Source organism: Spinacia oleracea, chromosome 4 (assembly GCF_020520425.1).
Source record: "Spinacia oleracea cultivar Varoflay chromosome 4, BTI_SOV_V1, whole genome shotgun sequence".
NCBI lineage: Eukaryota > Viridiplantae > Streptophyta > Magnoliopsida > Caryophyllales > Amaranthaceae > Spinacia > Spinacia oleracea.
In genome coordinates this window covers 64,681,053-64,708,695 of record NC_079490.1, presented here as the reverse complement: position 1 = coordinate 64,708,695, position 27,643 = coordinate 64,681,053, and the positions used below count along the sequence as shown (strand labels likewise).

At 37.3% G+C, this 27,643-nt stretch overlaps 1 protein-coding gene across 4 annotated transcripts; it reads left to right on the top strand.

Moving 5' to 3' along the window:
- The first annotated feature begins 7,764 nt into the window (after positions 1–7,764).
- On the top strand, positions 7,765–27,214 carry LOC110775836 (uncharacterized). Of its 4 annotated transcripts, XR_008932758.1 has the most exons (4): positions 7,951–8,411; positions 8,555–8,666; positions 19,894–24,554; positions 26,502–27,214. XR_008932758.1 is itself a non-coding variant. In XM_056843506.1 (3 exons), the coding sequence occupies exon 3, from the start codon at positions 23,207–23,209 to the stop codon at positions 24,200–24,202; it is 996 nt and encodes a 331-aa protein (XP_056699484.1). In that variant the 5' UTR covers positions 7,765–8,411; positions 8,522–8,666; positions 19,894–23,206; the 3' UTR covers positions 24,203–27,214. The 4 variants fall into 4 exon arrangements, 2 of the variants coding, with proteins under 2 accessions (XP_056699484.1, XP_056699483.1); XM_056843506.1 differs by having other exon boundaries at positions 7,765–8,411; positions 8,522–8,666; positions 19,894–27,214; XM_056843505.1 differs by having other exon boundaries at positions 19,894–27,214.
- Positions 27,215–27,643: the final 429 nt, after the last annotated feature.

The window sequence follows — 27,643 nt, the reverse complement described above, 5'->3', positions numbered from 1 at the left end:
CCAATTAGACTTGCTGGAAAGTACTTTCCTAGAAAAGCTGATGCCATAACATTCCAAGTCGTAATTGATCCAGTAGGAAGATCATACAACCAATCTTTAGCCACATCTTGCAAAGAAAAAGGAAAAGCATGCAATCTAATATGATCCTGTTCGACTCCTTCAAGATTCATAGAAGAACAAACAACCTTAAACTCTTTTAAATGTCGATGAGGATTCTCACCTGACTTCCCATAGTATTTGGGAAGAAGATTAAGGAAACCTGAATTCAGTTTGAGGGGTTTGTCCAGCTCTGGAAACACAATGCAGAGAGGATCATCACCCGTATTTGGGGCTGCCATCTCCTTCAAAGTTTGTTCACCCATTTTTGCTCCTTCTAGACTATCTTCTGTTGATTCAACTTCCTCTGGTTTCACTTCTTCTGGTTGATCAATTTGAAAAGCGTGGATTAATCTCTCTTGACTTATGATGTTCACCGAATCAATATACTTCCTGATTCGCTTGAGTTTAGGATTAGGTGTGCCACCACTCATGCACCTGAAAAGTAAACTTAAAGAGTTAGTTATGTTATGCAAATTTAGACGAACGCATACAAACTAATCTGAACATTCTAAAGCTTTGTTTGCTGTTATAAAATAATCTTTCAGGATATGGGCTACAGAACATAATTAAATATACAACGGATTTAGAACAAACATCTTAACAGATCCAACTTTCACAATCTTAATTATGGGGTAATTTGTTTTAGACCTGCAGTATACTTCAGTATATAAACATAAACGAATTCAAAAGTTCAGGACCTTAGGTCATAGAATTAACTCAATAAGAACATAACACTTAATAATACTTAGAATTCAAGGTGGCCTTGCATTGATTATCCTTTTATACTTTCTGAAATCCCAAATTATTTGAAAAAAAAGGGATACAGAACGTTCAAAGAATTGAATAAGACTCCTATCATGCAGTTAAGTTAATAAAAGGCAGTAATGAAAGCAGATAGAAGATTCCTATTTAGTTTAAGCCAGTGCTTTATGTTTTAGGTGTCTTTTTGAAAATAAGAAAATAAACAAGAGCTAGTTTAAGATTCATACTAAAAGATAAGACAAGAACTTGTTAATATTTAGAACAATCATCCTAAACATATCAGAGTTTTCACTTCGTACACAAAGTTAAAACAAGATAATATCATGCAAAAAGAAAATTATGCAAACATGACATTAACATGTTACTGTTATGCACTAGAAAATGTCAATTTTATTAAAACAAAGTTGCTTACAAAAATTAGCCAAAGTGAAAAAAAACGTAGAATATATACATGTACTCACAAAAGAAAAAAAAAAAAAAAAAATCGGCTAAACCATGGACATTACAAACTTGGCCCCTAGCACAAGAAAAATGCCTACCTTCCATTTTTTTTCTTTTACCTACTTTTATTACAATAAAAACAAAGACCAGATATGAAGATATACAGATACATACTAATTATCAAACTTGGTATAGATTATCTACGGCTAACCTGATATGATTTCACCAATACAGATCATAGCAAATACTAAAAATACGGTGTCAAGTAGACAAAACAGACACATTCAAATTATGTAAGTTCTCATTATTAAATTCTAAATGTTCCTAGATATTTCAACCCTTTACCATCTACCAGTGAGCTAACCACAATACAAAGATCCTAGAAAACTAGAAGGGGGGGGGGGGGGTTAGATGGAATTTAAACTCAAGTTAAACATTAATAAACTCACTTATGTAATACCTATTATAAGAAGTCAAGTTGAACCAGCAGGAGATAATATCATGCAAAAAGAAAATTATGCAACATGACATCAACATGTAACTAATATGTACTATAAAATGTCCATTAAAAGAAAATGCTTACAGAGTTTAGCTAAAGTTAAAAAAAAAATGCAGAGTATATACATGTACTGCAAACAGTACATTCCAAGGACTTGGGAAAGACAAAGCAAACAGGAGAAAGTAGTAAAGGGCCGCATAAATTCATGGGACTAGTGCATTGAAGTACGTGAGTATCCATAACACTCATCACTACAAGATGAAACTTTGTATCAGTGTTACAACCACTAGATAGAAGAAACAATTATCAATCAGTAGAAGGAAAAAAAAAAATATAGGACAGAACAGTAAAATAAAATAAAATAAAATCAAATAAAATATACAAGTACTCACAAAAGATTGGTTAAACTATTGACATTACGAACTCAAAATAATCTTCCCGGCAACGGCGCCAAAATTTGATACGTGTCGTTTAGCGTATTAAATTAAAACCTATCTTATACCTTCAAAAATATTAACAAGTAGTAAAAGGGTAAGAAAGGATCGATCCCACGAGGAGACTTATTAATCTACTGAACATCAAAGCTTAACCAGTGGAACTAAATTGAACATTATTTACATAAACTATATACAAATACTTACCTATTCACATAAAGAGGGGGGGGGTTGTGAAATTCCTACGAACCACTACTTGGTAATGGCTAAAAAAATGACTACTACTTACAATTATACAGAAAGTGACGACACAACTTAACCGATTCAGTTTATGGTTTTTTTACCAGATTAGGTTCTTTAATCTTTGAAAATAATCAAACTTGAGGAATTAACCAATTTAATCCACTAGACTAACTGTAGAGACTTAAGTAACAAAGACTCCCGGTACTCCCTTATTTGTAATCAATTATGAACTAAGCCCAATTGATCCTAAACCACTCTACCTTACACAAATATGGTCGCAATCTGCATAATTTAGAAATTGGCAGCAATATAAACTTGGAGACATCATTAGTCCTAATTAATCTAATCACATAAATGTTTAGGCTAATTAGATTGAGTTTACTTTCATAATCTATACTATCACCATGATCGCAGGCTCCATTATAAATTACGTGCTACTCATTATACGATCTAAACTAAGCCAAATCATATAATTAGCAATCAAATACAATCATACATAATGAAAGATAACAATCAAACATATAATTGTAATTTAATCAAAGTAAAAATAAGGAAACCCAATTCATAATTAAAACAGAATAATCACTCAAGTAGGTTGTAAAACCTCAACCAAAACTTCATACTAGAACTTAATCACTTAATATGACAAAGCAACATGGTAATTAAAGATGAGAAATTGGAACAATTGAGTAGAAGAAGAACTTATTATATCTTCAGATTAAGGACACCCAAGCTAGCTCCGGCTTCGACCCCGTAACTCGCCGTCGTCCTTCTTGACCTTGATTCGAGACTAAGCTCTCTCCAACGGTTGTCTTCTCCTTTTCCAATTACCCAATTTCGAACCCGATAATAACCCAATTACTCACGATATTTTTTTGTGGCTCTCGTATATGCCCTCTCTCCCCTCTCATTGACAGTTTGAGCCATAATTTATACCAAAGAAACCCTAATTTGACCGGAGATATCGGACTCAGAAAATCCGCCATATAATTCCCCCACTAATCGAATAACTGATAACCCATACTCCGTTTTTGTAGCAGATCCGTTGAACTGGTCTTTTGGAAAGGGGTTGTACTCCCATTTTCTTGTAACCGTTGAACAATCAGTTCAACTCTCTTTGATGTTTCCAGAAGAAAGAAAACGAAAGGAATGGGTTTTTGATTGATGACGTGGCGATCCAAAGAATTTGAAGCAAGTTGGTGGAGGATTTTTGTGTTGCTCACGTGATTTGTGGTTGTTATCACTTGATTAGGTGATAATAATGGGCTTTACTTGTTTGCCCATTTAGTTTCCCACCTATATATGACAAGGTAACACCCTAATTAAGTAGAATTAATATTAAAAATGTTTAACTAACACAAATAATTTAACTTATCTTAAAAACAAGTAAAATCCTAAAATATATGATAAAAGTAAACAAAATGTCTAGTATTAGAGAATAAATATATAATACATTATGCACTTATCACTCCCCCAAGAGATCGACGACAAAGAAAATGACGTGTACTATATAAGCAAGAAGTTACTCGAGTACGAAACAAGATATACTCAACTCGAAAGACTCAGTATCGCCTTAGTTTGGTCGACACTCCGCAATTACGTGCTGTCCCACATAGTGTATGTAATTTGCAAAGCATATCCTCTCAAGTACCTATTCGAAAAACCGGCTCTCAATGGACGGTTGTCCAGATGGTTGGTTATGTTAGCAGAATTCCATCTCAAGTACATTCCTCAGAAATCTATCAAGGGTTTAACAGTTTCAGACTTCCTAACCGACTGTCCCATCGAGGCAGAAGAGGAGGATTATGATCTACCCGATGAGAAAATTGTAATGACAAGCGATGACAGTTGGTCACTGCACTTTGACGGTGCTTAATTCAAATCAAAACGGATGTGGTGTCGGGGTGATCCTAGTAGCTCCGGACGACACTCACATTCCCATGTCAAGAAAGTTACAATTCAATGTTACAAACAATGCGGTCGAATATGAAGCATGCATTATGGGCCTGGAAGCCGCCTTAGCATTGGGCGTCCAGAAACTTCGAGTATACGGGGATTCCTCCCTAATCATCAATTAGATTTCCGGCAAATGGTAAGTCAGAAGCGAAAGCTTAGCCCTATACCAGTCCTATCTCGAGAAGCTGTCTGAGAAAGTAAAACGGCTTCGCTATACATACCTCCCAAGAGGAGATAATCTATTCCCCGACGCACTGGCAAAACTGGCATCAATTGACGACGTCCAGATGGCATGGCTGAAATGCCCCTTACGATTGAAACACGTCATCAAGCATCATATGTCCATGTTATTGACGACGTCGAGCCTGACAATGATGAGCCTTGGTTTACAGACATCCAAAGGTACCTACAAAACAATGAGTTTCCACCGCATTTTTCAAGCAAAAGTCAAAGGGATTTACGCCTACAGTCAGCCAATTTCGTCCTAGAAGGCGGCGTTCTATACAAGAGGTCCTCTAACGGCCCCAATCTCCGATGTGTTGACAAGCATGAAGCACAAAAAGTCATGGACACCGTGCATGCCGGGGTCTGTGGTACTCACATGAATGGAAAGATGTTGGCCTTGAAAGTCATCAGGGCTCGGTATTACTGGACCACCCTCGAACGGGATTGCTACTTCTTCGTCAAGAAATGTCCTATATGTCAAAAGTGTGCAAACCTGAAGCGCATTACCCCATCCTTGCTATATTCTCAATCATCACCATGGCCATTCTCAGCTTGGGGTATCGACGTCATTGGGAAAGTCACTCCAACAGGCACCGGGGGTCATGAGTTCATACTGGTCGCAATCGATTATTTCACTAAGTGGGTCGAAGCCAGGTCATTCAAAGTGTTGGGTTCCAAGCAAGTGGCCCAGTTCATACAAGAAAACATCATATGCAGATACGACGTTCATAATGAGTTCATTGGTGAACAATGAACCCATTTCCAAGGAGAGTGTGAAGATCTATTCACCGAGTAAAAAATTCAACATCACCGTTCTTCGCCTTATTGCCCGCAGACTAATTGGGCAGTAGAAGCGGCCAACAAGAATGTCAAAACCATCACCATGAAAATGACAACCAACTACAAAGACTGGCCCCAAAAGTTACACTTTGCATTGTGGGGGTATCGAACTTCAATCAGCACTTCAACTGGTGCAACCCCATTTTCATTGGTCTATGGAATGGAAGCATTACAACCTATTGAGCTAGAGATACCTTCTCTCAGGATAGTTTTATTTCACTCTAGCCTTGTAAGTACTCAGCTTTTGCTGACTACGTGCTTTATGTCTTTTGGTCATGGCCTTCGCCTTAATGACCCTATGATGATCCATCATTTGCACTTGCATTGTTGGGGAGTGGATTAACTTAGCAGGTTGGTAGATCAAAGTACGATCGAAATCATGTAGCTTGGGATGATTGAGAGAGTTGCATTCTTTTGTGCTTTGAAACTATTTTTAATACTTTAATTATGTTTTGAATTGTTGGATTTTTAATACTTTGGTTTTGGGCCGTTATGGTTCCAACTTGTAGGAGGCCTCAATAATTATTATTTATGTTGGTTTGAAAGTTAGTTGACATTAATTTCCTCTGCGTAATTCTGGTACTAACCTTAGCCGTTATCACGGTGGCGGTAATACTTTAGTAATTCCTTTATTTTAAGTTGGAAAATGGTTTTATAAAAGCAAGGAATTATTAATTAGGGTGTTACAAAGTGGTATCAGAGCTTAGTTTCATTCCTTCTTTGTAGTAAGGAATACTACAAATTGGTAATCGGAGACTAATGCTTCTTTGTAGTAATTCATACTACAAAGTGGTATTTGCGGAACTTTAGGATTTTTAAATACTATTTTGAGTATTCAATATTTTAAAGGTCAAATACCAATTATTTTGGGTTGTTTGAAATGAGTTGAAAAGTTTGGATTATTATTTAATTTAATTAACTTTTTCCGAAATTTTTATTTATTCGAAATTTTTGAATTAAATTCGAAATATTTTATTATTTTCGGATTTCCTTTTCTTTAAATATCCGAATTTATCGTATTTATTTATTTATTCAAAATTTATCTTTCCGAATTTTCTTTTTTCTAAATTTACGGATTTTTCTTTTATTTTATTATTATTAAATATCCGAAATTAATTGATTTAATTAATTGATAATTCTTATTAATTTTCGATTTTAATTTTAATAATTTCAACTAAGTTATGAGTTATTTCTTAATTAATTTCGAAAATTAATATTACTTTCAAGTGAGGAATGGGTAGATTAAGAAGGGCATATTAGTTTAAGTATGCATTTTATGTGATTATGTGATTTATTAAGTTCCACGTATGTGTTTTGACCATGTTTTATCTTGGTTTGTGTGATTATTTGCATCATAATTCATGTTGAGCATATACTTGTGCATTGAAATTGTATGGCTCCACGAACTATTTATTGTATCCTTTTTGGGTTGGAATTTCTTTGTGAACGCGTTAGTAAGACTTTTTAGTTGTGAATTTTCAGGATTTAAGATTCTACCTTCTAAGTTCTCAAGTCTAGGATACCTAGAGAAACTAGATAACGAGACTCCTCATATGTATGTTCAGAAGATTGTGTTTGCTTGCTACTACTTTGCTTCAACAAAGGATATGCCACATCTTAGGCAAAAGGATATGATGGCTAGTATGGTTATTCATTGCTTGCCCCATAAGAACCCTTACATAGACCTTAAGAACAAGTTCAGTGACATGCACTATAATGATGGTACCCCTAATTGGTACAAATATGGCACTGGAGATGGTATGTGGAAGTATGATACTGAAGTTCTCACTACTATCTTAGAGGTTGCGGAGAATAGTTATGAGGATGGAAAATACTCTGCGGGACTAGGTATGGGCTATGGAGGAGAAGAAAGTGATGGTGAAGATGGTATGATACATGATGAGCAAGCTAATGATGTTGAGGAGGATGATGATGTTGTAGTTGAGATTGAAAATCCTAATCCTGTAGTTCCTTAACAATTGAGATATCTAGTGGATATGAGGATGAGCTTGAAGAGGACAATGTGGTTGATAGTGAGCCACAACAGGATGATGAGGCTATGGATGAAGATTCTGATCCGGAAGAAGACTTGGATGATCCTAATAATCAAGATTACTCCAGAGCAATACAAAAAAAGAGTTGATCGTTGTGATGACATTAACCTTTAGAGAAATGTAATCCTTAGTTATTTATTTTGTTGATTAATAAAGTGGCAAAGCTACTATTTATGGTTATTAGTTCAATTATGGTTTGGAAAAATGAAAGCAATATTATTGACGGATGTAAGACGTCACTACTACAAAAATGGGCTAAGGAACCATTGTTAGGGAACCGTATGAGTCACTTATTAGGTTTATTAGATAAAGAAACCGATTATCTTAGAAGTGTGGTTTCTTAGAAAAAATAAAAGAAACCTGATACCTAAAATATATAGTTTCCTAGAAAATATTATAATTAACAAAGAATCAAAGAAACCGTAGATCTTTTAAATCCAGTTTCTTACCAATATATATTACATAAAATTATATTTTTTTATTTTTTAATGTAATTGAGGTTGTGATTTTGTTTTTTGGCCTTTTTGGATTCCCGCCTAACCCTTTATCCGTGCAGAGTTAGGAAAGAAAATAACTTCTTCCTGGACGATTTCAATTTTATCTTCTCTTCAATTTTCTTTAATCCGTAAAACCTAACTTTAATTCATCAAGAACCGAATTCACAGATCTCAAGCAATTCACCACCGCACCATCTCCGGCGAAGGGCGACACGTTCTCCTTCCCAATCTCTTCTCCATCTTCCTAATTTCTTCTACTTCGTGGTTTGATTGGAACTTCCACCGCATTCGCAACCACCGTCTCCACCACCACGTACAACCTCCGTCTCTGCCGCCAGTTCTTCAGCTCTTGTAATTTTAGGTAATACCTCTTCTCACCCTTTTTCCCTAATTTAATTTTACAATTTTCTCTCCTAATTTGTGTTTGAGTGAAATTTTGGTTGAAATTTCATCTGAAATTAATTTTAAAAGAAACCTTAGAGGACATACATATCTTGCTAACAGCACAAGCAGTCGACGGTGGTTCTCGCTTTGGTCTCTCTCTACCTCGACTAAATCACGGACCCGCTTGACCGCCGCAACTACAATCCACCAGTCGGTGGCGGTTCTCTGACAGGTGACAACCTCCTCTTTCTCGGTTATGGTTGTTTTGATATTTTGGCTGAATTAGTTAATGTTAATAATTTTTTCAATGTATTGTATTTGCTTAATTACTTCTTGGTGCTAGAGGAATACAAACTGATGGATAAAATTTATAATCAAATAATAAATCTGTTAAAGCAGTAAATGAATTTTATTCATGTATGAAAATTGATTCGACTAGCTTTAGTTGAGGAATTGAGGCAGTAAATTAGTTTATTCCAAAGATTAGCTTTTACTGTGACTAATTTGTACTATGATTAATTTGGTTTTTCTTACTGATTTGTTACTTGACTAATTTTCCTATTAAGTTATTGTTGAAGTTGAATTAATGTGATTATCAGATTATGAAAATTGAAATTGAGTTGAAATTGAAAATATCATGGATGTAAAATCATGTGATTGAAATCAAAATTGTTTGTCAAACTGTGTATTGATAGAAGACTATATTTATTTCAGAGTTTGTCATTATCAATTTACAAGACTGTTAAATTATTTGATATAGTAGAAAACGACATGGTTGTTAAAATTGGATTAATAAATCTATATTTAGGGAGGGTTGTTTTGGATTTTAGGATGGATGATATTGTAGATCGATACCAAAACATTGAATCTTGTCGAGAACAATTTTACTAACTTTTAAGTACTCTTTAGGTTGTAATTTAAAATTTTACTAACTTTTACGTACTCTTTAGGTTGTAATATTAGAAGGGAAAAAAATTAAATACGAAAGAATTAACATTACCCTAAGCGCTATATTGAAAAATAAAATTAACAAAAGTGTTGTCTAGATAATTAAGTTCCATATATGAAAGCAAAACTCCACTTAGATTAACAGTTTCAAATATATATGAGTATACAATATGGCTGGCAACTGTGGAGTTAAGACAACACATCTACTCTAATTTTTACTGATGGAATCACAAGGAAAGATGCATGTCGAGAAGCGAGTTTCTGAACTCAAAGCGTATGCTGAGGTAAGGACTCAAGTTCTTCACAGGCATAATAGAATATTACAGAGTTCTGCATTTCTCAAGGTTTAGGTTTGTTTCCTTGTTGCATATAGTATGAAAACTTACAAAGAAAATGCCGATTTTTAGGCTTGTTAACTTCTGGACATTACTGTTATAACTTGAATGACTTTTGGCTAATTAATAGAATTAAATTTATTGATAATTAGAAGATAGATAGTTTGGATCAGTCTGTTACATTCACGTAGGCCAGAAAACCCAACAAAATCATCACTATCCAACCTACTGTCAACCCCTTCTAACATATATTTGGGTATTGCATGTGAAGCTTAGAGTGAAAATGTGTGTGCATGCCACTTCTAAAACAATGTCTCTAAATATAGCAGCTTCAGAATCGCAATTTTTTGGGTTGTCTATTGCTTTTTTCACCATTAGTTTCATTATTTGTATGGAGCTGTCACCAGTTTAGTTCATAGATATGTGATATGTGAATGTGTTACAAACGTCAGTCATACCTTTTAAAGTATGTTTAATTAGTGACATTCTTCTCTGCAAATAACTGTTATAGTCTAAACAGAAGCAGAAGGGAAAATTGTTTAATAAAAAAACTTTTCCTAAACAAACTCCACTGAAAATAGAAAAATTGTTAACTTCTCATAAAACAATTTCAAGTGAATGATTATATGCTTGATGAGAGACAAAATGGTACCTGTAGTTATAATGCTTGACAACAAAATATAGAAGAGGTCCAACTCAGAGATTCTCTGAAACATTATTAAAATAGCCCTGCAACCACAAGGAAACTAGTGAGACTAGGAAGACTAGGAAGTGGTGTTACATAACATAAGCCATCAAAAAGCTTTACAAGCACATGAAAGGCAACTAGTGAGAGGCAAGTTCTTTGGGTGAAATTGTTGATGTTGCTGTTGTAGCTGAATTAATCTTTGTTGATGCAAGAGATTAAGTCCGATGGCTACAGCAGCTTGTTGGTTCTTCCTTGGCATTAATATGTGCTGCATGGGTTGATGTTGTTGCTGCTAATGCATGACCATTGACTGCCCTGAATATTGGGGCTCCATCTTCACAGGCCCCATACATCGTATATTCTGCAATTGATGTTGTTAACTTGATTCAGACCTCAAGACTATTTCCTGCATACCATTTGATTACTATAGGAATACGGAAATTGATAAAACCTGACTTTGACCATATGAACTATAGGATTCACAATATTAGCAACTCCTTAAGAGGAGGAAGGGTTAAACCACATTTGCCGATACCAGTAAATTCAATGAATAGAAATTCATAAAACCAGTAAACCTGGTATCGGTAAAAAGTTAAAACCAAATTCCCTTACACAACCCAGCAAGTACTTGAGCAATTAATTTAATCCAAAATCAAAATTAAAACAGCTTAACTTTGATTAATTTACAATGAATAGAAGATAATGCCAATAGTTAGTAACCTAATTTCAACTTTCTAAATAAAACATTCTAAAAATAACAAACCATAAATATCAAACTCAACAATACAAAAGGACGATAAATTTAAAAAATTACGGATTATATAGCAAAAATCTGAAATTTTAAGATTGTATAGAAGTAGATAAATAGAAGATTATGTACAAATAGATTGAGTAGGCGAGAGAAAATTACCTTCATAGAAGGTAAAGCACCAACATTTTTACACACTTACAGTATCATAATTAGGGAGGAACTCAACCTCAGTAAACACTAGCTGAGGTTTCTTCCGTTCTTTTGATTTGAAGTGCCTTAGGTCTGTTTGGGACCTTTTATTTAACAAGCACCACTGCCTCTGAAGTCCTAAAAGTGAATCAGTAGCTTGTGTTCTTTGGGGTTTCTCATGATTTGTGATTTTACTTCTCTTAGCCCCACATCAACTAACTTTTTGTTTGTTTCTTAACAAGCGCCGGAGTCATATTTTACGTGTACAGTATGCAGTGTCATTTTTATAATCTGTTGGAAGTTAATTGTTGCGTATTTGTGTTCATTTGGGGAATAGCCGATTTACTTCTAATAATAATTTTTTATCAGTCATCCGAAGCAAAATAATAGCATGACATCTGCCCCTTCCCTCCTTCCCCCCCCCCCCCCAAACTCCTTAAACTATTAACCCTCTAGTTGTGCTATATTCTGAAACAAAACTTGATGATTTATACAGAGGCCAGCAAACGGTATCAATAAGCTTATTTTAGTAGATAACAATGAAATTTTTAAAGAGTTAGATTCCTTAGATCACTTAAGTCTTCATAGCTTAATAGATACATCTATGTTTGTGGTAAACCATAAGTGTGGGAACAAATTGATAGATTTCAGCCTTTCATATAAGGGATGCAAAATAAATAATTAAAAACCTATTCCATAATCTATTACAAGCAGATCCACATAAGACATTAAGAAGGACGATCTCCTCTTCTTATCATCATTATAACTTAACATACTATGTTTGGAGAAACAAATACCGGTTCCTAGAATATAAAATTCAACATTAAAAACCAGCTAGCATATATATCAGAATTAAAGGTTATATGATGTGTTTGATGACTGCAATATACTATGTTTTGAGAGAAATAAATTAAAGTAAGTTCCAACCCATGAATCAGATTGTATAGATTTTATAACTAGAGGATTAAGAAATTCGCTTAAATCTCTTTCACTCAATAACCCCCTCCTCCTCAATCAACATTTGGCAACAATTATATCAACTACCACCAAAAATTAAACAAAATGCTAACATTCTTTTATCACCAATCGGGATAATCCGCACTTGAATTTGAAATTTTCAACCAAATTAAACCAATAGTCAAGCATTTACAACTGAATTACCCCATGGATAATCTAAGTTATGTGTTGCGCTGCTGCTAGCAGATCGAGCCTGCAGACAGTACCCCAGGGGTTCTGCCCTCCCCTCCTAATCTCACACAGTTTCTCTCAAACCAGATATTCTACAAATCCACAGCTATAAACTCCACATGCTCTTATTTTATACCCTGCAACACCCATTTAAACCAATTAGCAAAGTGTAAAAAGTAGGGGCAGTCAGTTACATAATGGGAGTTAGATCGAGTATGGTTCAGTTACATCTTAAGCCTTTAACAATGTTTCTCAGCCGTGTTGTGCTGCTGCTAGCAGGCATGGTATTGCCAGACCTATAGTGGTGATTTGTTTTCTCTTGCCACCCCTCAGGAAAAAAATATAGAAGCAAAACTATTTGAATGCATTTCAATCTACGTATGGTCCTTCCTATGTGAGGTTCATCGTCATCAAGAAATACATTTGGCTTAGAAAATGTGGGACTGATGTGTCAGCAGTTTTCATGCTTCAGAGTACCACATACAATTACCTCAAAACTCTTAACATAATGAGTTTGTAACTACAAATTAACTTGGTATTTCTCTAAGTAATCCTTGACATGTGTATTCTGCATCATCATGAGGAATTATGAATGTTAAACCTTATTGTTTTGTCCACTTGAAGAATTTTTCGTTTGGATTCTTTTGTCACTTTCCCCCGTAAATTCTCATAACCTTGGTTTTTTTGGATGATATCAAAACCTAAAATATGGATCTTGTCTACATCAAGTGTCATATATATGTGTCCTGCTATTAAAAAACATTCACCTAATCTTAATTATTATCCTTTGCCGCAGAATTAAGCATCTTGACAAAATTTACTTCACATGTACTTGATTAGTTTATATCTTTTAACATATATCTATCCTAATCGTTTTTATGTCTTGTATATATGTACTCCCTCGTCCCAAATTAGTTGTTACACTTGCCTTTTACGTCCGTCCCAGATTAGTTGTTACACTTCTAAATAAGGAATGACCCCACAATTATTATATTGTCTCTCTCTTCCCACTATTTTTTTTTGTCCCCACCCCCTCTCTCATTTAAAATAAAAAAATACCCCACTAACTCCAATCACATACACTTTTTCAATAAAATAACAATTGATAATCAAACAACCACTTATCACCTAAAACTTTGTGCAAAGGTAAGTGTAACGACTATTCTGGGACGGAGGGAGTAGTAATTTCCTCAAGTTCCTGCCACTTATTCTCAAGCGATAATTGACGAGACACGGGATACTTTGGTTACCTATTTTTTCAAGCAAAAAAAAGTTCTCAATGATCAGATTGATGAAGATGAAGAAAATGATTTGCTAGACGTTGATCATGAATGACCTTTGTAGCTAGTACATATTGAAACTTTCTAACAAATATTTTGGGAATCTCGTAGCAAGATAATACATTTGAAGTACTTTTTTAGATTTGAACTTGTGATTAGAGTTTGGAGAATGTTATATTACATTAGTTTTATTTCATTTATTGCTTTGGAGAACAAGAATTTGGTACATTGGTCGGTTTGGAGAATTTTTATGCATATAATATAGAGTTGAGGGATTATTACCATACCATTGAGCCAATTTGGATATTCGATGGAATTTAACAGGTATCATGTAATTTGAAAATATATTATATGTCAATAATTTATTGGTACACACGTTTTAATAAAAAAACCAGAAATCAAAGAAACCAGATATTTAATAAATCTGGTTTCTTAGACCGTACACAAAAAAAAATCAAAGGACCCGCACATTGTAATAAACTGGTTTCCTAGTACAGTCAAGGAAACCGCCCTTTGTAACAAAGTGGTTTCCTAGTACAGTCAAAGGAACCGCACTTTGTAACAAAGTGGTTTCCTAGTTCAGTCAAAGTAACCGCACATTTCCTTTATTCGGTCTCTTATTCTTTGTATTTAAATTCACATAACATGATCTAAGAAATCAGTTTTCTGTCAAAATCGGTTTCTTAGAGATATCAAAGAAACCAGGCAAAAACTATGGTCTCTTATGCTAAGAGACCTACTACCTAGGCACCGTATAAAGTGAGGTTTCTTTGCCTTATTTTGCACGGTTTCTTAGGCTATTTTTGTAGTAGTGCGTTATCATTGCAGTATTAATAAAAGCATCGAATTTCCTTTTGTTATCTTTTAAGTTCAATTTTTGATTATAAGTTTCGTGGGTATCGCAAAGGGATTAATTGTTATTTCTTCAATGAAATTTTATGTACAAGGTGGTCAATTTGGCAACCATCTAAATTACATGCATCGAATAAGTGGGAAAGAAGGCCCAAAGTGGCGCCAACTTCCCCTAGGACGCGTTTGAATTGTGTTCTCGTTGTCAGTGGGTTCATTGTCGAACTAGTGCTTTAGTGATGTCATGTCCAACCAATATTAAAGTTAGTCATTTATTCTATTCAGAAGAAGAGATATGGCTAAGCAGGATGTTACGTTATGATACATATGACAAAACATAAATCATGCGGAAAACTATAATGCCAGGAAACATATTATTTTCACATAATCATTTAGCATAATTTAGGTGCATACACTTTGTAGCGTGCCCTCCCTAGCTGCGCCCAAACCGAACAAGAACAAGTCTTTAGGACTCCAAGTGTCGTCCCTCCGTAGATAGTCCACAGCACGTCCGGATCCGCTTTAAGGTTGACCAACTAGAATCGCCCTTAAGGTACTATAAATTTCGGCTATTAATGGGCAAGAAAGTGACTAATTTTTCTGCTCAAAAATCACTGTTTTATTGTATGAATACTTGTTGAAAAACTCGTGTATAAATTTATGACCCTAGGCATATATTTATAGAACCATGGAAAGGATTTCGAATCCTGTTAGAATACTAATTAATTAATTAGAATCCTTTTAGAACTCTAAATAATCAATTTAATCTTTTAGGATTAGGATTTAATCTATGCACGAATTCTGATAGCTTTAGGATTCGTATAGCACACACACACGTAACGCACGAGCACCGCACGCCCATGCGCTAGCCTCACGGCCCACGCTGAGGCCCACTGCTCGCAGCCCATCGCTGAGCGCGCGCGCCAAGCCTTGGCTGGGCCTGGCCTTGCGCTGGGCCTGGTCGAGGCCTTGGCGTGTTATTGGATGCGTGTGGCTTGCTGGGCGACGGCCTAGCTTCGTGCTGGGCCTTCGTCTAGCAAGCCTCGTCCGATGCTAATTCGTACGATACGCTTTCAGATTAAATTCCCGATTCCGGAATTCATTTCCGATACGAACAATATTTAACATTTCCGATTCCGGAATTAATTTCCGTTTCGAACAAATATTAAATATTTCCGTTTCCGGAATTATTTTCCGATTCCGATAATATTTCTGATTCTGACAATATTTCCGTTTCCGGCAATATTTCCGATTCCGGTAATATTTCCATTTCCGATAATATTTTCCGATACGTACCATGTTTCCGTTTCCGGCAACCTCTACGACTTGGATAATATTTATATTTCCAATACGATCCATATTTCCGTTTTCGGTAATATCATCGTTTCCGGAGTATTCATTTCTTGCCTTTGACGATCTCAGCTCCCACCGAAACCAAGATCCGTCAATTCCGAATATTCATAGATGGAGTATTTAATTCCATTAAATACTTGATCCGTTTACGTACTATTTGTGTGACCCTACGGGTTCAGTCAAGAGTAAGCTGTGGATTAATATCATTAATTCCACTTGAACTGAAGCGGCCTCTAGCTAGGCATTCAGCTCACTTGATCTCACTGAATTATTAACTTGTCAATTAATACTGAACCGCATTTATTAGACTTATCATTAAATGCATACTTGGACCAAGGGCATTATTTCCTTCAGTCTCCCACTTGTCCTTAGGGACAAGTGTGCATTTTCTAATTCCTTTGTCGCTCGATGCTTGCTCTTGAACATAAGGTAAGAGTTGTCATCCTTATTACCTCCAGAGGTGTTTCTCGGTTTCAGAGTTCAACTGATCAAATAAACAGATAATCATAGCCTATGATTCATCTGAGCACGACCATGCATTTTACAGTTTCTAGCTCTCCGAGTGGCCTTGTACAACTTTCAGCATCTCATCCGGATTTATGGGAGGACAATCCCAATCTTGCGATCTTGAGATTAGACTTCGTTTGATAGGTGATTAGCTGAGCGTTGCCTTTATAGCCTCCTTTTACGGTGCGACGGTTGGTCATTGTCATGTCATGTCCTCTATGCAAATGATTACGACATTGTCATGTCCACATAGTTCAAGAAACAGAACTACTAGTCATCTGGCATTCTAGTCGCCTAACGTTTTCTATGCGTTCATCTTTATAGAAAACTCCGACCAGGGACCATTTTCAACTTTTGACATTCAAGTCCACTTGATAGACATTTCATAGTCACAGGACTGGTCCTGACAGTCTATCTTGAATATATCGTCAAATTGAAGGGACTCATCATTTAATACTAAACCAAGATTAAATGGAATATGAAAATACATTTCATATATGATAAATGTTCAACCCTAATATTTTACAACCATGGGCCTCAAACCCATTTTTTAAAACAGTTCATGGAATTCAAAGCTTTGCTTGATTTCCAGTGCTACAATGTGAGTGTTGCTTCTCACTTGTTGCATAGGTTTAGTTATCATGCTTTGCCAATCTTAATATCCTTTTCATCGAATGTTCTTCGAGATATGATGATAAGATCTTTTGAGTATGTTTATTTTGTGATCTAGTCTTTCTTGCTACATTAGTGGTTCTACAGATTTTGCAATGAAGAACCATTAAGCTAGCAGACAAGTGATCCACCCAAGTTCAGAGAAGAACTCCTTTACATAAACAGCCCTGTTTTATTGCTTCTTAGTCAATAAGTACTTTTACTTCAACTGTGTAGGTTGCTAGTGATGCTTTGTTTGGAATTACTTATCCAAGCAGTTCATAGATATGTGGAAGACTTTCCATTTATATCTCAGAACATAGAAATTATTATTTTAATTTCCCACGCAACAACTCATGGTCTCCAATCCATGTTGCCATTTAAAAACACGATGCTCTTTAGCTCGTCCTTGTCAATGGTTAACTCCAAAGGAATCTTGCTTGATCCTTTGCCAGTGTTTTATGCGTGTAGCATCAATATTTAGCATATCTTTATTTCCTTGTATCAAGACTTATTCCTATGTACCTTTTCAAGTACCATAAGTTTTTCTTGATCTCAATCTAGTTGATCTTCACTTAGATCAATAGAGACTGGTATATGTTCGTTATGCCTAAAGCCATACGACACATTTTTGGCGATCCTTATATTATATCATACATGATAATTCACAATTGAATTTTATTCATGTAGCTTTAGCTCATTCTAGTTTCAGTAGATACTAAATCCAGCTAAATTCTTTGACATATAATATAGGTTAAGAATCTTACTTAGATCCTTTGATGTTTAACTTAGTAAATGCTTATACATAGTTCAAACATCTTTTACTTAGATTTATTCATATGGGTCGAATATCTCCAATGGAGTCTTTCGTGTTTGATTTAGTAAATGCCATTACTTAATCCAGAACAATATTATAAGATCTTAAATAGATCTTAATACCCAGTATGTACTAAGTTTCGCCATGGTCCATCATTGATGAATAATTTCAAATCTAAGTCATTAGCATTTGAATGTTATTTCACAATAGAGAGATATCTGTGTGATACACATAAGACCAATTAAGTTTTATGTACTCCCACTAAACTTCTTATATATCTATAAGAATCATGTACATTTTATGAAACTAAAATACTTATTAGCTTCACTAAAATACTATTCTAATTCCCAATTGGTTGCTTAAATCTGTACTTAGATTTTATAAGCTAGCTTTCCTTTTTAAGCATTTGGATCCACAAATCCTATGACATACTATGTACATAGTTTCTTCCAACATTTGATTGAGGAATACGTTTTGTCATCCAATTGCCATTTGTACCAATATGCAATCATTGCTTGATTTATAGACTTGAGCATTACGATTTTGCATGAGGTTTCAACACAATCCATGCCATGAATTTGCTTGTAACCTTTAGCAACTAATCTAGCTTTGTGTGTGAACACAATTTCATGTTTGATGGTTTTTATCCTTAAAACCAACTTGCAACCAATAGGTGTGAGACTATTCTTGCAAATCAACAAAATTTCAATTTTGTCATCAAAACAATGGTTATGTTTTATGGCCTTTAACCATCTAAAACATTTGAGTCTATATATGGCCTTTAACCATTTTAGGGAATCTAGGTTTCGTCATAGCTTTCTTACAGGTCACAAACTCATTAATCTACATGATAATAGTTTGACTGCAAGTTGTAGGTTTCTTCACTATCTAATAGAAGAATCTCATAGTTTTAGTGATTTGAACTCTATGCCTACTTGGGTATAGAATATCAAACAATAGAATATCAATAGCCACTTGAAAGTCCTTTGAATATTCCGTTTTCCTTGAATCACTTATAAAGTTTTCTAAGAGATGTCTATTCTTTAAAGCCACTTCTAAAGTCCTTAAAGAATAAGTTCGGATTTTCTGAAGCACTTCGAAATGAAGGAAATAATTCCCTTGGTCCAAGTATGCATTTAATGATAAGTCTAATAAATGCGGTTCAGTAGTAATTAACAAGTTAGTAATTCTGTGAGATCAAGTGAGCTGAATGCCTAGCTAGAGGCCGCTTCAGTTCAAGTGGAATTAATGATATTAATCCAGAGCTTACTCTTGACTGAGCCCGTAGGGTCACACAAATAGTACGTAAACGGATCAAGTATTTAATGGCATTAAATACTCCATCTATGGATATTCGGAATCGACGGATCTTGGTTTCAGTGGGAGCTGAGATCGTCAAAGGCAAGTAAATGAATACTCCGGAAACGATGATATTGCCGGAAACGGAAATATGGATCGTATCGGAAATATAAATATTATCCAAGTCGTAGATGTTGCCGGAAACGGAAACATGGTACGTATCGGAAAATATTATCGGAAATGGAAATATTGCCGGAATCGGAAATATTGCCGGAAACGGAAATATTGTCTGAATCGGAAATATTATCGAAATCGGAAAATAATTCCGAAAACGGAAATATTAAATATTTGTTCGAAACGGAAATTAAATACAGAATCGGAAATATTAAATACTGTTCGTATCGGAAATGAATTCCGGAATCGAGAATTTAATCGGAAGCGTATCGTACGAATTAGCATCGGACAAGGCCTGCCACACGAAGGTGATGAGCGACATTTATGTCGCTCTTAGCCTAGGATTTTATGTTAGTTTTTATGCTTTTTTATAGTTTTTGTAGCTTTTTGTGTGAGATTTATAAGTTTTGTTCCATCTTGTGCTTTATAGGTGATCTTGATGAAAAATGATGGAAAACAAGTGAATTCGAGCCAAAACAGGGCCTGTGCGGTCGAGTGGCGTTTTGTGCGCCCGAACAGGTAGTGCAAATGGAGTTCAAGGAGATTCCAGTTTTGTGCGGTCGAATGCCCTCTGTCATTCGGTCGCACAAAACGGATTTCTGAGACAGAATGTCCCAAGATTGTAAAACGACCGCACAACCCGGGTAATTCGACAACACAGGTTTTGTTCGACCGCACAACCTATGTTGTTCGACCGCACAAAAGTTGTGCGCCCAAACGACTTTCCTTGTTCGACCAAATGGAGCTGCGAAGGAGACTTGAGCCAAAGGATTCCCATTCGACAGAACGGGGTTTTATGTTCGGTCGCACAAGACGAAGAAAATGTTCTTCGCTGCCTTCGCTCGCACAGGACCCAACATGCGCTCGAATGACTCTTTGACGTTCGGTCACACAAAAGGTCTGTGCGACCGAATGGTTGCGCGGGCTGCTCTTATTCGAATTTTGGCTTCTATTTGGGGAAACTTATAAATAGATTTTTCGATTATTTTGTTAGGAGGAGAATTTTAGTTGATAATTTTAGATTCTCAAAGTTAGTTTGAGGATGTTCCCCTAGTGGTTGGCGAGCTTACTTTCCTTGTGGATTTCGTCGTCTTGGACATTGATGAGGATGCCCATACCCCCATTATCTTGGGGAGGCCATTTTTGGCCACCGCAGGTGCTCTTATCGATGTGCAAGAAGGACTAATCACTTTGAAAGCGGGAGACGCCAAGGCTAGTTTCAAGCTTTCAATTGATGACCATTGTTGCTCTAAAATGAAAAGTTGCATGAAAATTGACACTCTTGCTTGTGTTGAGAACAACCACTCTTGTGCTAATTCTTCTAACAATTTTCATGTTTCTAAGTGTGCTAATGAGCTTGCTAGGTCCTCTCTTGATGACAAGAATGTCCATGGAGTCCCAAAGGCGCTTGGGGATGAGCTTGAAGATGTTGTAACCATCCCCGAGATATTTGAAATGCATGTTGATGATGATAATGGAGCTAAACCCTCCAAAGTGTTTCATGGATCGGCTAAGAAAGCCAAGAAGTCAGCTAAGAGTCCATCGAGTCCCGAGGAGGGGCATGTTGGTGGATTATTTGGTTTCCGCCTCTTGAATGGTGACGTCGGTAAGATCTTTGTGCCCAAAGGGGCAAAGAAATGCATGTTGACTAGTGTTGACCCTTGTTTGGTTGTCTTTGACCCCCCTTGACCTTTTGGGGGGTCCGTCAAGCTAATGACGTTAAACGAGCGCTACCGGGAGGCAACCCGTGTATTGGTCTCATTCTTGTCCCCCCATGAGCTTTGGGGGGATTCGTCAAGCTAATGACGTTAAACGAGCGCTACCCGGGAGGCAACCCGATTGTCTAACTCCTAGCTTTAGTTTTTATTTGATTTTGTGCTTTAATTTCCATTAATTAGTTTCTTTTTCGATTTAAATAGGAAGCTTGTGAAAATAGTGCAAAAATTTGTTTTGTGCGACCGAACGTGTCCTGTTGTTCGGTCGCACAAAACTCTTTTTGAGGCAGAATGGGAAATCTTTGGCACTCGATCGCACAGCTCTGCAAATTCGATAGCACAAGGTATGTGCGACCGAACGACTCTTCCTGTTCGATCACACAGCCTGGCGGAGCTGTTTCTGATGTTTTTATTTCAAAAAATCGCGAGCCCCTCCCTTTATTTCCCTTCATTTGCTCGACTCTCCTCTCCATTACTCCCTCTTCTCTCACTTGCTACCACTACTCCTCATAAAATTCATTCACTTCCTTTCACTAATTGCACTTCCCATTCATCAAATACACTCAATCTCATTCATCCCAACCCCCAAAATCCCCAAATTTTCATTTTTTTTGCAAAATCCCCAATTTCTGGGGTTTTTTGTGAAATTGTTCATAATTGTGTGTGTGTGGTGAATTGGAGCTCTTGAGGATACTTGGGATCGATCCTACAGTACTTCCTTTGCTTGTGGTGATGATTTCTTTCCCTTAATTCTTGTATTCCGTTCCATTTTCACCATGTTGATATTGTTTTTGATTTTTCTGAAATTTTTTATTTTTGGGTGTTAGTTGATGCATGTTTGTGTTATGCTTAGTCTTTAATCGTCTAGATGAGCTTTGCATGTTTAATTCCTTATTCCATTTAAGCTCTAGACTTTTTGAGATGATTTAATGAGATTTTGGGATACTTTGATTTTATTTGTTTGTGGAAGTAATGATGATTGTTTGTGGTGGTTAATATGGAGTAATGTGGTTAGTTCAAGCTTGTTGAGAAGTTTGTGTAATGTTTAGAGCTTGATGATGAATTGATGAAGATAGTTTAACCTTAGCTCTTGTAGTAGTTCGTTTGTCCTAGATTGTGAACTAACTTAGTTTATCCTTCTTTGTGTGTCTTGGTTCGTTTCTTTTTGTTTTGTAGATTTTTGCTTAGCATCCACTCATCTCAATGGCACCAAAACGCTCCAAGAAGAACCCCGCCGCAACCGAGGCCGCGATCACCTCTTCATCAAAGAGGAAAGCAACAACGGCACCAACCCCTCCGAACATGGAAACTTACGGAATTGAGTTCGCCGAGCAACGCTCTTGGGATTTCTTTGACGTCCTTTCCAAGAGGACTATTAAGCCCACTAAGTTCTTTCATCGGGAAAGCGTTCGTAGCTTGGGGGTTGAGGCCGAGGTTGACAAGTTACTCAAGGGCCTAGGGTGGGAAGAGTTTGCAAAGATGAGTGCCCCTACATACAAAGGGTGACTTTGGAGTTCCTCTTCTCGGCTCGAAAGAACTTTGTAGAAGATGAGGATGGTGACAAAGTAGTGGAATTGAGCTTCCAAGTTTTCGGGCGCCAATACAAGTTGAATAACAACCAAATGAATTTCCTCTTCTTCATCACAACGAATATCGGTTACATCGTGAATCCGAGGGCCGAGTGTGCTAATGACTATAATGAAAACATTTGGTGGAGAGAGCTCACCGGAGATGTTGGAGATTTCTTCTTCGCCTCGGCTAAGTCTTCCTCATTCCATCATCCGGCCATCCGGATCATGAGCCGCCTCCTCATCTATGCTCTTTTCTCTAAGGGAGCTACCGGTGCCTTGTCGGGCACGGAACTTGGTGGTTTGGGGTTGGCCACTCAAGAGAAGCAAGGTGTTCTCGGTTTCGGGCAATTGCTCATTTCCCGGATCATTGAGGTGCGGGATAGCCATTTGAACAAATCCGACATCCTCCTTGGTGGCATGCTCACTCTTCTTGTTCGGCTTCTACCGAACAACCCTCATGGAAAAGAGATGGGATGCTTTGCCTCCCGTGGCCGGTGGTGAGTTCTTAAACATCCGGGCGATGTATAATGCTACTTGGCTCCACTACACCACCAACGAGACGCAATGGATTTGGCTTGTGAAAAAAGCCAATTGGTGCTTTCTTCCGCACCCGTTCATCACTTCTTGGTCCGAGAATGTCCGTTTCTTGCTTCCGCGGCATAAGAAGTTCGCCGCCGCTGCCGTCGCCAAAGCCACTACCTCAAAGTCCACCGACACCTCCACTCAAGCTCCTCAAAGTCCACCTCAAGGTCCGCCTGAAAGTCCTCCCCCGAATGCGGGTGGTATACCTCTCTCATCTCCTTTTGATTTGACGGGTTTGCAATCCACCCTTGCGGCTATCTTGCAAGGGCAAGAGGACCAAGCTCGTACCTTGGCCTCTTTTGCTCCTCAAGGGAGCTGCACGAGGGATTCATTTCCCGATTTTGACTCGTCCTACTATGGTAGGCGGGTGTACTACTTTCATGTTGACAAAGGGGACTTTGCCCCCTATGTCAACTACCCTTACCACCCTCCCCAACAAGGGCCCATCCCTAATTGGATTGAGGAGCGTACACCCACCTACCCATATTGGACGGGACCTTCTCAACCCGGTGTCACTCCCCCCTCTTTTCCGCCTTATAATTATACCATGATGGGCGGGAGTGACTACCAAGGTGACCCTATGTATCCCACTCCCCCACCGGTTGATCGGCCAGATGGTTGGCCCGAGGATTTCACCGGATGGCCTAGGGGATATATGGGTGGTTGGGATGGCCCCCGAGGAGAGCCACCCCATGGCAATTACCCCCTTCGGCCCGAATATAGTTGGCCGCCTTATCCCGATGTGGACCCCACCTACAATTTCACCCCGTTCACCGATGACGCGGCTCTTGCTTATCGTCTTGAGCGGAATGAACATTGGAGGATTTATGATGCAAAGGGTAAAGGGCATCCCCCGGGCCCTTCTTCTTAGGGTTCCCTCCATTTCTCCCCCATCTTGATGTGATGGTATGCTTGTGATTAGCTTGGGGGAGAAGTGTGGAGTAGGGGTTTGCTATGGGGAATGTTTGATGTTTGTTGGTGTGATCTTCTTGCCACTTCGTGTGGTTGTATATATGGTGATGGGTTTTGCTTGTTTTGTGTTTGTTTTGGCCTTTTGGCCTTGTCTACTAACATTTTTCTTGATTGTTTTTTAGTGTTCTTTATGGATTGGTTTCATTGCGGTGGGTTCACACTATCCACCATGTGCCTTGTTCGTCGATACCTTGGTGAGTTTGTTCGGTTTTTACCGGCTCTTTGCGGGACTTGCTCCCACGACAATTCCGGTAACATCCTTCTATCTCACATGCATTCTTTGGGACGGGCATACATCATGTTGGGGCATTTGGTTGGATGGGTAGCTGTGCCCCTCCTTTGGTTTTAGGCCGTGAGGACATGGCCTGATTCTAGCTTGGGGGGAGTTTTGTTGTGTGGTTGGCTAATTGTCGATGCTCATTGCTATGAATCATACCATTATGTGCTTGTTTCTTTGTTTTAAGCTTGATTTAGTTTGATTTTAGTTTCTTTTCTTTTTGTTTGTTTTGTTTGCTTCTTTTTGTTTCCCTTTTTGGTGTATTTTCTTATTTTCTTCCTTTTTCTTTTGTTTTGATTTCCTTTTTTGTCAAGGCAAGTTTTTCTAGGTTTTCTTAGGCAATATTCTTGATTGGGGCATATAAAAATGGAACTTGTAGATTAGAATGCTTTTATTCTTAATTGGTAGATGTTTACACGGTTCTTAATGTCTTGGGTCGAGTCTAGGATTTGGTGTCAAGAAAGTTGGTTGAACTATGGGTAGCATGCGTCATGAACTATTGGCTTGTCCTAAGATGGTGTCGACTTCTCTAGTGATTTGAAGCCGAAGAGAATGGTATTTGCTCCCTTGTGAGGTTCATGCTCAAAAATAAGCCCAAACACATTTTCATATCTTGAGTGGCATGGATCCTTAGCATTGACTTTTTTGTCTCCCTAGTTTGACCATTTCCTTCCCGAGACCGCGACCGAACTACTTTAGGGGACGTTAGAGGCATTTCTTTCGGTGACTATTTTTCTTTTTAGTTTAGGACTCTATTTTCTTATTTTTCTCATATGTTTTTGTTTGCATTTTCCCCTTTGCTAGCCATTTGAGCCTTGACCCTTCATTTCTTATGTGCACATTACAAGCCTAATAACCTTTGTTTTATTTTCACCCTTAGAAGTGATAGTGAAGCTTTGTGTTATGATGTTTGTTAGTTTTGAATGAATATGCAAAGGTGAGGAATGATTGTTGTTTGGTATGAATGGCAAAGTTTTGGAAGAATGTTGTATATAGTGAATAAATGATGCAAAATCAAAAATGAGAAATAAAAGTTTTGAAAAAGCCAAAAATAGAGAAAAACACAAAAAAGAGTTGTAGTTTGGAATTGTTGTTGAATAAGCTTGGGGGTACCCCAAATAAGTGGTACGAGTTTGTGTTTGGTTCAAAATGCTTGAGTTAAGTTCTATCATTGCGCTTCACTTTAGGTATGAGCACCAAATGGCCAAATTTGTTCCGCGCCTTACACCTAGCCTAGGTTACGCCCTAAAAGCCCTCTTGACCCTTTTGAGTTGAGTCATTGTCGGTGGAGGGAGGATTTGGTCAAGCTTAAGGAACAAGGTTGTCATGCTAAGATGTCGGGTAGCCTATTATTGATTTTCTGGTGCCTTCGCGGTGTCTTGAGACGCTATTGTCAAGGGTGGATAAGATCTAGAGATTTGACGTGGTATGCCCGGATGTAGGGGGATTGACTAGTGCTTGCCCTTAGTTCACTTTGCTTGATGCTCGAATCTTTCACTCGGTTTAGGACATTAGTTAGCGTGTACTCATTTATTTGATTAGTAATATTAGTGTTCTTCTATACTTGTTCCATAATAAAGCCCATCTTGAATTTTGTAGTTTAATTTCTTTTCTTCTTTTTTCTTTTCTTCTTCTTTTCTTTCTTTCTTTTCTTGGTTTGTGTTTTCCATTTTAGTCTTGCCTTGATTAGATTTGCTAGATTTTGATTTTGGTAAATTTTTAGAATCTGATTAGTTGCTCATTCTTCCTTAGTTGAGTTTAGTTTGCTAGAGACTAGCAAACGCTTAGCTTGGGGGAGTTTGATGAGCGACATTTATGTCGCTCTTAGCCTAGGATTTTATGTTAGTTTTTATGCTTTTTTATAGTTTTCGTAGCTTTTTGTGTGAGATTTATAAGTTTCGTTCCATCTTGTGCTTTATAGGTGATCTTGATGAAAAATGATGGAAAACAAGTGAATTCGAGCCAAAACAGGGCTTGTGCGGTCGAGTGGCGTTTTGTGCGCCCGAACAGGTAGTGCAAATGGAGTTCAAGAAGATTCCAGTTTTGTGCGGTCGAATGCCCTCTGTCATTCGGTCGCACAAAACGGATTTCTGAGACAGAATGTCCCAAGATTGTAAAACGACCGCACAACCCGGGTAATTCGACAACACAGGTTTTGTTCGACCGCACAACCTATGTTGTTCGACCGCACAAAAGTTGTGCGCCCAAACGACTTTCCTTGTTCGACCAAATGGAGCTGCGAAGGAGACTTGAACCAAAGGATTCCCATTCGACCGATCGGGGTTTTATGTTCGGTCGCACATGACGAAGAAAATGTTCTTCGCTGCCTTCGCTCGCACAGGACCCAGCATGCGCTCGAATGACTCTTTTCATTCGGTCGCACAAAAGGTCTGTGCGACCGAATGGTTGCGCGGGCTGCTCTTATTCGAATTTTGGCTTCTATTTGGGGAAACTTATAAATAAATTTTTCGATTATTTTGTTAGGAGGAGAATTTTAATTGATAATTTTAGATTCTCAAAGTTAGTTTTTCAGCAATTCTAGAGAGAGAAACTCTCCTCCATTCAAGCTTCAATTTGTAATCCTTCTTAACTCTTCTTCAATTTTGCAATATTAATTCTTAGTTTGTTCTTGCTCTTGCTTTGTTGTTGATTGTTCTTCAATTCCTTAATTTCTTGAATTCTTGATTTCATTGATTGAAGTTACTTTGATTTTCAATTTTTGATTTGATTGTGCAATTGAACTCTTAATTCTCTTCTCCTACTCCTTCAATATCATGCTTGCTAGCTTATTCTTAATGGATTGCTTGATTTCTAGAATGACTAGTGAGTAGATTTAGGTTAGGGTTAGGGGAGAATCTAGGGGCTTAATTAGGGGAAATTGTTGATTGATTTTTGGTTGATTCATGTGATTAAATATGATTTGATGATAGGATATCCATGCTAGTTGAGTGGTAGTTGCAAGTGCTATTCGATTAGAATCACGTGGAACCATAGGTTAGGTTTGGCAAGAGATTGTGGGCCTATCTTGTGTGATCAAATGGTGGTGCCTATTATATGCTAGTT